The sequence below is a fragment of the Callospermophilus lateralis genome, chromosome 1, assembly GCF_048772815.1.
Source record: "Callospermophilus lateralis isolate mCalLat2 chromosome 1, mCalLat2.hap1, whole genome shotgun sequence".
In the NCBI taxonomy this organism is placed as follows: domain Eukaryota; kingdom Metazoa; phylum Chordata; class Mammalia; order Rodentia; family Sciuridae; genus Callospermophilus; species Callospermophilus lateralis.
Genome location: NC_135305.1, coordinates 104,811,807 through 104,823,885, shown reverse-complemented (window position 1 = coordinate 104,823,885; position 12,079 = coordinate 104,811,807). Strand labels below are relative to the sequence as shown.

The 12,079-nt window shown below is 40.3% G+C and overlaps 1 protein-coding gene across 6 annotated transcripts in view; it reads right to left on the bottom strand.

Annotated features, from left to right (window-relative positions):
* Nucleotides 1-12,079, bottom strand: part of Ikzf1 (IKAROS family zinc finger 1) — a 97,036-nt gene that overhangs the window by 27,373 nt on the left and 57,584 nt on the right. For 3 of the 6 annotated variants that reach the window (XM_076836922.2, XM_076836918.2, XM_076836930.2), the window contains exons 4-5: nt 8,591-8,650; nt 868-1,128 (exon numbers count right to left, since the gene is read on the bottom strand). In XM_076836922.2, coding sequence (XP_076693037.1) covers nt 868-1,128; nt 8,591-8,650 — 321 coding nt within the window. Of the gene's footprint in view, nt 1-867; nt 1,129-8,590; nt 8,651-9,732; nt 9,788-12,079 lie in introns of those variants that run through there. The other 3 variants (XM_076836928.2, XM_076836934.2, XM_076836942.2) reach the window with 2 other exon arrangements.

The following is a 12,079-nucleotide window of genomic DNA, read 5'->3' as shown; positions in this document are numbered from 1 at the left end:
CATTAACATTTTACTTCTAAGAGTCCATTACTGTCAGTGGTGGTGGTGTTACAGTTCTGTTCCTAAGTATGTGGCTGTTCAATAGACAGGAATCACTAAGACATGAGTGGACAGGGCCATCATGGCCAGCTGAGACTCATGCCCCCATGACAGGGCATCTTGTGACCCTGGGTACAGTTCTCAGATGCTGGATTCCCTGTGTTTTTTCATTTTTGAATACAGAATATTACATTATTTTCTACTTCCAAAGTCTCCAGGAAAACTTTCAGTATGACAGGTTTGGCATGAAATTCTTTACCAGTTGGAGATGAAAGCAAGTGGCGATATCACAGTCCTATTCAATGTCTCAGCCGTTACAGGGTGACCCATATGAAAACTGATTCAAACTCTTTCTGATAAACTACATTTTGGCACTAGTCCATCATTAACTGATTTTTCTGAACAAGTTCTATTACTTAGAGTGTAATGAAAACACATGGTTTCTAAGTGGAAAAACTGAAGACTCTGTTTTGGTTCATTCAGATCTTTCTGACTTGCTCTTAAGCATGGATCACTTAACATGGTAACCTAACAGTGTAGCTGAGACTAGCATGTATAATACGAGGCCCTTGATAGACTTCACATGTATATGCTGTTGACTTTTCCCTTCTTATTTAGAGGGTCAGTGGCATATGTTGAGAAATCATTTTAAATATTGTTCCATGATGATGCTATGGCATCAGTACAAGTTGGAGCCAATTACTTGCAACTGCTGTGCTGCCAGTCAATTTGCAATACGCTCAAAACACTCCACAAAGGATATTTTGCTCTTCACCACCCCATGGGACCTTCTCAGGCCACTAAAGGAAAAATTATGCCAGGCCTTACCAGTGTGGCTTCTTTTGTGAACCATGAGCACATTGGGCCCGATGCAAATGATCCCACAGATATCACACTTTAGTTTTCCGTTAGGAAGTCGAATGCCTCCAACTCCCGACAAAGCCGAGCTGCCTTGGTCCCTGTGAGAGCCATTCATTTTCTCTCCCGAGGCATCAAGCATTCGTAAATCCTCCGCACATTCTTCCCCATTCATTTCACAGGCACGCCCATTCTCTTCATCACTCTGAGTCTCTACTTTAACATTACTGGCTGAAAGAAACAATACAGGAAGCCACTCAGTGTCACTGAAAAAAACAAAACAAAACAACACAACACAGCAAAAAGACAATCAAACGGACGCAGAGAACAACTGGACAGAGTTCTTAGCATGTACCAAGTCGCAACTTTCCTTATGTTCAATCCACAGAGGGCTTGGATGGCAGCCCCTAGGATGCACCCAGGGCAGAGGGATATGGGAAGGACCTGCAGATCCCCTTCAGAGATCTAAATAGAGAGAACCTAAAAATGCATGAAAAACTACTTATAAAGTTTGCTCTTTAGGATTCAGCCCTTACTCTAAGCAGGTTAAGATCATCGGATCCACAATCTTGTGGACTCTCAGGAGGAATCTGGGGCTGAATTCTATGGACGCTTTGGCAGACAAGCACTTAGCATCCAGAAGGTGAATATGCAGTCACATGATCCAACTCCTTAGAATAAGTGAACTTGCTGGGAGAGTCCCTAAGAGGTGATTTATCAAGCCTGAAGAACTTTTCTTACACATAATGTTACCTTTCCTTGTTTCATGTAAATATTCATAATTTGGGGGAAAAACTCATGCTTGGAGTTATGACCCCAGATCCTTTCAAGTTTCTGAAAGATCATTTTGTTTCTCTGGTTCATGAGCATTCAACTCCCTTTTCATCTTACAGTGATGTAAATCCATCTGGAGTCCTAAAGTAGAGGTGGTCTCTTACAAATCTGTGTGTAAGAGATCAGGAAGAGTTATCCAAAGGCAAATATTTTTTGTGGGGCAATGAACTTCTGGAGTGAATGAATACCACAGCTACCACTAACTCTGCCTGACTATTTCGGTCACACAGGGGTAATTCTATCATTTGCATATTTTTCTTCCAAAAGAAAATATGAGACACTATTAGCATTCTTCTAAGACACTGATAGCACACTGATGGGTCCAGCACTGTAACAAAGAGAAACTGCAGTTACCCTGAAAGCCACCATGTTTCTCACAGTTTGCACAGACTCCTCAGAGTGGGTAAGTACATTTTGCTAAGTAAAACCATCAACGAGGCAGATGACAAGTATGATTACGTAATTTTGGACTGAGGTTTCCCATCAACAGTCATCAGAGTTGGGTCTTTGGAGATGTAGCCTCAGCATAAAATGCTACAAGGGCAGATGCCTGGGTCCCCCCAGACCTGCTAATTCAGAGACTTGGGTGGGCTCTGAAATCTGTGTTTTGATGAACCTTCCAGGGGACTCTAAGGTACACTCAAGACTGAGAACAACTGCTTTTAATAATCAACCTAGTTCATACCCCTCCATCTTTGGTCACCAAATTCCTTTTGATGTGGAGACTTAAGAGTCTGGACACTGAAAGCCAAAGACCTCGTCTGGGATCAAAGCTCCTCTGTTAAAAGCTCAGAGATCTTAGGCAAGTCATGTAATTTCTCCATGCCTTGATTTCTTCACCCATTGAAAATGGGAACTATCACAGCAATGAAGGGTAGCTGGAAGGATTAATTGAGCTAACTGCTGAGAGGTAGCTCAGGATGTGGACTGGAATATGGAAAGTAGAAGCATGCTCCCCTCAAAGAGCAAGGTCCACCTAACCCCAATAAAATTTACAGAACTTACCTGGCACTAGGCCCACAGTGTTTTTAGGTGCACTTGAGTATTTAACCCTGAGAAGAACTCCACAAGGGAGCTACTGTCATTATCCTATTTTAAAGTTGAAGAAGCTAAGGCACAGAAAGGTTGAACTTGCTAAGGTCACACAGCTAGTAAGTGGCAGAGCTGGGAGCTAACTGCAAGGGTATCTGGCTCTGGTGCCTACCTTTCTAACTACTCGACTGCCAAGGTTTCCTCATGAGCTCTTTGGAGAAAAGACCTACAGACAAGTTAGGGAGTGAAAGGAATGAACTAGAATAGGGGCCCTAGCAGCAGATTTGGAAGCCCCAGAAGTGATGATGTTCTCCTGCCCCTTACTATCAAACCTGGCATTGTGTAAGACCATCCTGAGATGGGCTTCTTCAAATGCTATTTCTTACAGAGGTCTAGAGATCAGAGACTTAGAGCACCTTGCATCTCAGCGGCCTCTTACTAACCCTTGTGCCAAAGACAAAAGACCAAATCCTACTAATGTGGTCACAAAGGGAGATGAAGCAGGCAAGTGCGGCCCGTCTGCCATCCAGGCAAAGATGTTTCCTGACTGCTGAGTTGTCCAGAATCAGTATTCTCCAGTATATGCTGGTATCTTTGGGGGCAGAAGCTAATTCACTAGACCCTTATCATTCAACACTGTCAGCATTAGTCTTGCCATGGTTTAAGTGTCCCCTAGAGTCCTATAGCTAAAAAGGCTTGGTTCCCAGGGTAATGGTGTTGGGAGATGGACCCTGCAAGAGGTGGTGGCAAGCACCACCCCTAGGTAATGGAGGCATGCCATAAGGGACTGTGAGGTTCCTGTCACTCACCACATCTTGGCTCATGATGTCAAGGTCTGCTCCAATGTCTACTCCCTGCTATTGCCATCTGGCACCCTCACCAGACAGTGTTCATGGACTAGAATCTCCAGAACCATGAGCTAAATAAAACTTTTGACTTCAGAAGTTAATTGTCTCTGGTATTTCATTTTAGTAATGCAAAGTTGACTAATACAGTCACTTCAAGAGGAAGAAAGACCTGAGCTAGCACACCTGCTCTGTCTTCCCATGCTGTAATACAACCATAATTCCCACACCAGATGCCAAGCAAATACTGGAGGTGTGCTCTTTAACTCCCCAGGCTTCAGAATTATGGGCCACACGAACCTTTATTTTTTTTATATATATATGTAATCTTGTTATAGCAACAGATAATGGACTGAGTCAAATGTGCATGAGAAAGACGATAAAGCTGTAAAGATCTATGTGATCCTTAAAATCTAGGATTATTTTTAATTATCTACGTTGTGGGCTTTTAAAAGTGAAACTGGAGCACTCTGGAGCCCAGTGGACCAAATGACAGTTAGTGTGACAAGTTCTTCCACCTTGAGAACTAAGACACAGGGCTATAGCAAAGCATGTGAGCTAGAAGCTCCCGTGGATGGAAAAGAAGAAGTGTGGGGGTTTTCTCATCCCCTATAGAAGAACATGGTGGTGGGATGATCCACTTAAGACGTTCCCCACTTGGCTTTATTTCATTAATTTTAGAGACAACGAGTTACAGAAAATTTCCTCTGGCTTTCCCAAGGGCCCATGTGCACATGTAGCACCTGAGCACCTTCCAGAAGTGACCCTTTTTGCATCAAAAAGAATGGTGAGCACCCGTGTAAGTCTCTGGGTGGTCTATGGCATGTGTCACTGAAGTTGTGTGGGCACTTTCTGCAGAGGAACAGGACAGCAGGAAAGTATCGGCAGTGACCCCTCTGGGTTTCTGGAAGCAGGAACGAAAGTTCTGCCATAGCAGGCTGCTTGCATAAGGAGGGAAAGCTAAATGTCAGGAAGGAAGCAGATGAAGAAGCGTGGGGGATAGCATACAATGGATATTGCCGTGAATACCACAGACATCCTCAATGCCTGGAGACTTGATATCAACCACTAATTTTGCTTAGGGCTCATTGAAGGCAGGACTGTCATTGCTAGGCTACACGACAGTGTAACAGACAGCTATAACAGAAGCCAAAGAGAGAGAGAGAGAGAGACTCAAAGGCATGAGAGTCTATCACAAATTATCCTGAGATCAATATGGATACCCAGATGGATTTGTGTGCAAATATATTTGTATATAAAGAGATCCCTTACACAGATCTTGTACAAACAGCAGTAAGAATTTTCAGCAATGAGAACAGGTATCTCTGAGAAGAGAATGAAAGCTGCTGAGATTTTCTTAGTCTCTGAGAAAAAGACAATATCCCAAGATCCTTGTGGGCAAGGCTAACAAATGCTAAGTAATGGAGATGTGGCAGAGGGCTTCCCGGCAGCAGACCGAACATAGTTTTACACAGGAGCTCGAGGGTAGCTGCCAGGAGTTCTAGAACAAAGGGTACCACAGCGGTGAGGACAAATTCTAGGCTACACTATGACTGAAAAAGTCCAAGAGGAAGGGGATGAGCGGGGCCAGGGGAATCTGTGAGAAGTGACCAGGTGACACTCAGCACAGGGCATGCCAGATCCAAGCAGTGTGGGGGTTTTCTCTAAACAGGTGGGGAAGGCCCTCACATCACTGTGTACAAATGTAAACAGCGCACTTGTCATGTAGAGGACATCAAGAGATTTCTGTTCACTCAAAGAGGCGTCCATGAAAGTGGGGGTCTCCATGTAGAACTGCTCAGGGTGGTACTGTTTTAAAGTACCACTCTCTCTGAATATAGGGAATATACTTATAAATATTTTGTAAACCCCAACACTACTCCACACTTAAGACATCAATTGAGCTGATTAAATATAGATCATGAAATAGGGACTTGTGCGTTGCTTTCCCTGAATGCTCTGGCTCAAGCCAGCTTGAGCTCTTCCATTGACTGAGGGATAATGGATACGGGTCCAATTTTATTATTCAACAAACATGGCTCATATTAAGAGTGTTTGCAAGCTCTTAGTCAAAAGCTATGTTGACCTCTCACATGCTATTTAAAATTAGGACAAATTAAAATCCTATTGCCATGTATTTTAGAGGTCTTCTATGCTATTGGTAACCCCATAGTTGTAAGAGAGGCTCCAAGCTCTGAACATGACATGGCCCTTAGCAGATAGCAAGTTGCATTGAGGAATCCGGAGACTCCAAGGAACTCTGAGGTCAACAGAAGCCAAGAGGCCTGGATTGGCTGCCAAGCATTATGTTCACTTGTGAATAATTAAACATTTTTAATGCATAGGCATAACGTACGCTGGCAGCCCCACCTCACAAAGAGGTTGTATTTCCTCTTCATTTTCCTTTCCTTTTTAGAACATGTCTTTATATTTACTGGAAAAGTGTATTTTTGGTATCAAGAATGCATTTTGACATTGAAAAAGTATCCTGAAAGCGTCACTACAATATAATCAGTTCAAGACAGTAAGCTTGAAATGCTCAATATTTTAAATAAAAAAATGGGAGATACAAATATCCTAGATACACTAGTGATTAGTAAGTAAAAATCAAATTGAATAAAAATATTTAAGATTTACCTTGAAATTATCTATGGTAACTGACTGAAATTTGAGATGAAGAATATACGCATTACCCAAAAAGATTTATGAAATTTAAAATATTTTAAAGGCTAATAGAATCAATTTATTATAACTTATCATTATTTAAAATGTAAAGTTTTTATCTTGCCAAGATGCATTATTTGAACTACTCTTCTTGATATTTTAAGCCTCTAAATAGAATAAAGTCAGAGAGAAAGACTGCCGAAAAAAGAGAGAACATTGGAAAAGAGTATAAAAAGAATGAGTTTCAAGGATATATATATATATATACACACACACACACACACACATATGTGTGTGTGTGTGTGTGTGTGTGTGTGTGTGTGTGTGTGTGTGTCTTACTCAAGTATCTAAGGACACAAATTGGAATAAAGATAGTGGAGGAGGTCAAAGAGATAGTATTTTAATTTCTTCAAGAAAGAAGGAATTAGGTGTTGAAGGACATGGGAGACAATTCTTCATCATGACCACAAGGTGGTGATATTGACCTAGAACAGTTTGGTTGCTGTAGGGTGGGGGCATCATCAAAGTTAACCAGCCAATGGTGCAAAGGAGGATATTTACAATTTGGAAATGTTAGGGGGAGAAGTGAGTTCATATAAATATGTTATGAACACATTTTTATAAATATGTAGACAGAAAGTATCATAAAAGCTCTGGGAATCATATGTATTCACATGCAGCAATTTTTGCATCCTGAAGGTTGCCAAAAGATCTGCTTGAATGTTACAATATTCTGGGGACTACCCCTTTCTCAAGACTTAATGGAAACATGTTACAATGTGGGTTTTTTTTTTTTTTAATTAAGAGATAGAGTCTCACTGAGTTGCTTAGGATCTTGCTAAGCTGCTGAGGCTGTTTTCCCGATTTTCCTGTCTCAGACTGCAGAACAGCTGGGATTACGGTGTGCGCCACTGTGCCCAGAATTATCTTATGCATGTGCTGTTTCAAACATTTTAACAATATTGTTCATCTCATATTAATATGACTTCCCTATCCTGACACCTTAATTTCCAATGTTTATATATGCACATACAGATATTCACATAAATAAACAGTTATATAGGAATACACATATATCTCACAGAAATAAATATGAAGCTACTATTCTGAAATTGAATCAAAGGGCTATCAGTTGAGAAAGACTTCTATAAACTTTTAAACCTTGTAAAAGTCATTAATCTAGTATAAAAGTCATTAATCTAGTATGTGAGCAAAAGTATCCTTGGATTGATAATGGTGTATCCTTTGGGTACCAAACAGATTTGTTAACTAGGGTGTCAGAAACCTTTCTTTAACTATTACTGACACCTCTTTTATATGAGACTATTTTTATAACTGTTACAGTATCAATGAGCTGGGCCTGGGGTGTAGCTCAGTGGCATAGTGCTTGCCCAGGACACTCAAGTCCCTGGGTTCAATCCTAAGCACTGAAAAATAAATCAAAAAACAAAACTCCAAACAATATTTACAAGCACAACCTGTTTTCTGATATTGTTATGTAATATTTAGTAACGGGGGATCCAAAGACTGAAGTCCTAAGGGAGTGACCAACTTGTAATACTTTCATATTCAGATCTCTGTGCATGTTTTTTTTTTTTTTTAAAAAAAACTACATTCTCTATTCTTTAAAGTACTCCTGTAAGGCATTGCCCAAATGTATTTTATCATTTATCAGAAAAGAAAAATGAAATTAACATCTGCTTCTGGTTTAACAGCTCTGACCAGAGAATGTCCCACCGCACCATGTGGAAACCCTGTGCTTGTTTACACCACGAGGCACCCTGGAGAATGGCCGGGGAGCCTATGATTTCTTCTCTCAGTTCTGAAATTAATACTCCAGAGCAAGAGGAAGACGGTATGTTTCTTTCTCCTGTCCTCCAAAATTGTAAAAATTATCTTGAAAACGTTTGATGGTGAAAGAAAAAGTATGGCCATTTTTTTTCACTGCACTTGATAAAAAGGAGATAATTAAAAAATAAACCAAAAAACTGTTCAACAGCATCAACGAACAACAGTTCCATCAGTACTACTCTTACCCTCTCTTTGCTTTTGCTCACTAGCATGCTCAACCAGCACATCTCTCAACTATCTAAACCCCACTGAGGCATTTCATTGTTTAAGAGATGAAATGTCCCGGATGGTAGATGTTTCATGGACAGGTCGGTCAACATTTAACAGATAAGTTAAATAAGATAACATTTTTTTCAAGTGCAAAGGAAAATGTGGATGATAGAACATGCAATTCACAGTACTGACATGATGGAAACTGAGTATGAAATGAGCATGTTTCCATTTCTAGAAGCAAAACATATACTTACGAGAGAAAGATTTGGGAATTATTGCATGAAAATCCCTAAAGCCATCAGCCCCATATGTAACTGCAATAAAAAACAAGGCAAAAAGAAGCTGGATTGTAATACCATTAGAGATACAGTGAGAGTCAAAGACAGCATTATTTTTTAAAAGCATCCTATTGCTCAAAATGACTGGGTACCTAATAATCTAGCAACAATTTTGGCTCTCTAGCAACAGAAAAGCATTGCTCAGACATTATTTCCTAAGAATTTGAATTCAGAGCATTACACCACAAAGGATAGTTGGAGCAAGCTCCAAGGACTTCAACATCTTAGAGGCAGTAACCCCAAACATTTCAGAACTGTGAGAAACCTTTCATTAGTGTTGGTCTAAGATCTCAGCCTCATCATAGTATCTTAAGTGAGGCCACGTACCTCTACAAAAGCAGTATGCTTTTTTTTATGGATGGAGCATATTGCAAATGTTCTTTATTCAGCTTTCTCTTAGAAATATAGAAAATGAAAAATTTTCCATGCAACACATTGGGTGGGGAAAAATTGTTTTCCCCTACTTCCAGAATGAGCTACCAATTTCTGTTGGTATTCCTTAGCAGCTGCTTTCATAAACAGTATCACCACCTCAAATGTTCAGGTTCTAACTGTTCCACAAGGCTTGATTCCAGGGACTTATTTCCTAAGACTTGGTAGATTCTGCAAATGGGCATGCAGGTGTGTGCACACATGTACAACCACACATGCACACACGTTTTTCTCTCCAAGAGTCATATTCCAGTGACTACAAGAGTTATGTGCACAATGCAGCTGCTAAATTAATCCTGTTGAATGAACTGCTGAATCAGTGGAGAGGATTCTGAAGCGACCTTAGGAAACAGACCTATTTATCAAACTCCACTGTATTCCAAACTTACCTGACCACAGACCTTTCCTTTTCCCCCATGAAAAACTTTGTAAAATATGGAGATCATGGGCAAATGCAGTTGGAGAGACACTTTCAAACCTGCTTCTCGGAGTGACTGGCTTAATTATTTCCTAATAAACCCTTGCTCATCATCCATTAATTTTGTTCCTGATAGCATAAATCCTATGGATGCGATGTGATTGATGTCTTCAAATAGAAAATAATATAATACCAATTTTATTATAACCTTTGCTGTTCTTGTCATCTTCACTGAGCTCCAAATGTTTATATAAACTCTTCAACTTCAGTTAGTCTGTGTCTGGGGAGCAGGGACATCTGCCATCTTAAATAATGGGAGAAAAGGCAAATGTGTTTTAAAGGGCATTATGTTTTAAGACAGGGATATTACAATAGGCAAAATGGTATAAAATTCTGATTAAATGACAGAACACAGAGATGCTTCTGGTAGTGATGATAGTGCAGATATGGTGCTTAAATATGACTTGATTTGGAAAGCTAACTTCCTAACCTAGCTCTCTGGCCACACAGCCACACCATAGCCACCTGCTGTATATTCACTGATAGTCATGGCAGTGGGGAGGTATTATACATGGTCACTGGTAAACTGAGAAGTAAGGGAGCAAAGAGATTAGAAGTGCATACAGTCTGTCCCGCACTGGCCTCACCATTAGAAATATAGACTTGTGCAGTGTTGGGTAAGCTATCCGTAAGCCTGGAAATACGCAATCTTGTCAGAATGCTTTCTATTGTGTGCATTACCATTTACTATAAAGACTATGACAGTGCATTACTAGACATTAAATGCTAATCACTTTCCAAAGCAATCAGATCTTTGCCTAGTGTAATTCAAATTAGCCTCATTTTTTGTCTTAAATATTTAATTCCTTAAAAATGACAAAAAGTTGAAAACTAAAAATGTAACTGTCAAGTTGTTCTACTTCTGCCCAATAAAGGTGAATTGAGAAGAATGCACTCTTGCTCATGCACCATTCACGTTCATGCATACAACCTTCTGTGTTCAGAAAAAGAAGTATGTGTTATTCTGTTTGGACAGGTAATGATATAAACAGCAAAACTCTAAGCTAACTCCAGTGTCTTGTGGTGGCCAATCAATCAGAGCTTTTCAAAAGTCAGTGCTTATAAAGCACTTTCCATAAACAACCTTGAATTGAACCTTAAGGCACCTTTGCGCCATAAGGGGATAGGCACCATCACTGTTTTGCTGGCAAGGAAATATGAGGTCAAAGTAAATTTCTGGAATTTTCCATCTTGGTGGTTAACATGTAAACATGCAAATCGAAGACCCTATCTAGTTAGTATCTGACAATCAGCATTCAGAACACATTTTCCCGTTCAATCTTTCCTTTGCTGGCACAGGCTTTTTGGAAGCCAGGTCTGTGGTGCTTGAGAGGCACTGGAAAGTATGTAGGTTACTGCAGTTGTGTAAACGTGAATACATACAGGTGTGCACACATGCTCATGTAGTTATACTCATCTGTACACGGGCACACAGGAGTAACAATGCACTTATCAACAGTCTCTCAAACAATGAAGGACTGCCAACCAATGATGTGAAGGGTGTGGCCAATATGACCTGCTCCACCCCTTGGGTGGACCTCAAAACGAAGCCTACATTCCTTACTGTCCATACAGGTAGGGGCCAGAACAAAGACTGAGAGTGCCTCATGCTCCATGAGCTGGCTGTAGTACCTGGCAATATTCCCACACTGCTGCTGGCAAGCTGGGAAACAGGCCATAAGAACCTCATCGCTCCTTTGAAGAGCTGTGCAGGTGCAGCGCTGCTCTGCTCCTACATCTAAGGCTTATCATACAGTTCAACCTTTTGCTCCTCTTAGAAGCAGTCATGGGGGGTGGGATCCTGGAAGTCATTTGGCGATTCACTCTCAGCCTGTTCCTCATTTCTTTAGTAATTTCTGCCCCGAATTTAAAGCCATAGTTTTATGAAAAGGCACAGATAACAAAATGCATTGAAGTCTTTTCCCAAGTTTTCTAAACTTCATGAAATACATTTTTCTTATCAAGAATTAAATTTAACTCATTTGGTGGGAATTTCTGTTTCCAAACGTGTTGTGAAATTTTTCATATAGAATGCTAGGAGCACCTTGGATTCTGAGTCCTATTCAGATTGCCAAATTGACGAACATTGCAGGGGGAAAAAAAAAGGCGGGGAGGGGGGCATGCCCACAAGAACACATTTCAGTTTGCATCTACTGTGTATACATTATAAACTTCTGCTGTTTCACCTGGGGGAGAGGCAAAACCTACTTGAGATTTTTGAAATCTTTCAAGTCTAAGGACAGTGACAGTTTTCTAGTGAAGGTAAATTATTTCGGTTTGTTTTTAGGAGAATTTAAAAATATGCTGTAGCTTGATGTTTATGGGTATGCCTTAAGTCATATTAATCTGTTAGTTACAATCAAGTCATTACTCTTTTTTTTAAACATTTATTTTTTAGAATACCTTTATTTTATTTGTTTATTTTTATGTGGTGCTGAGGATTGAACCCAGGGCCTCGCATGTACTAGAGGAGCGCTCTACTGCTGAGCCACAAT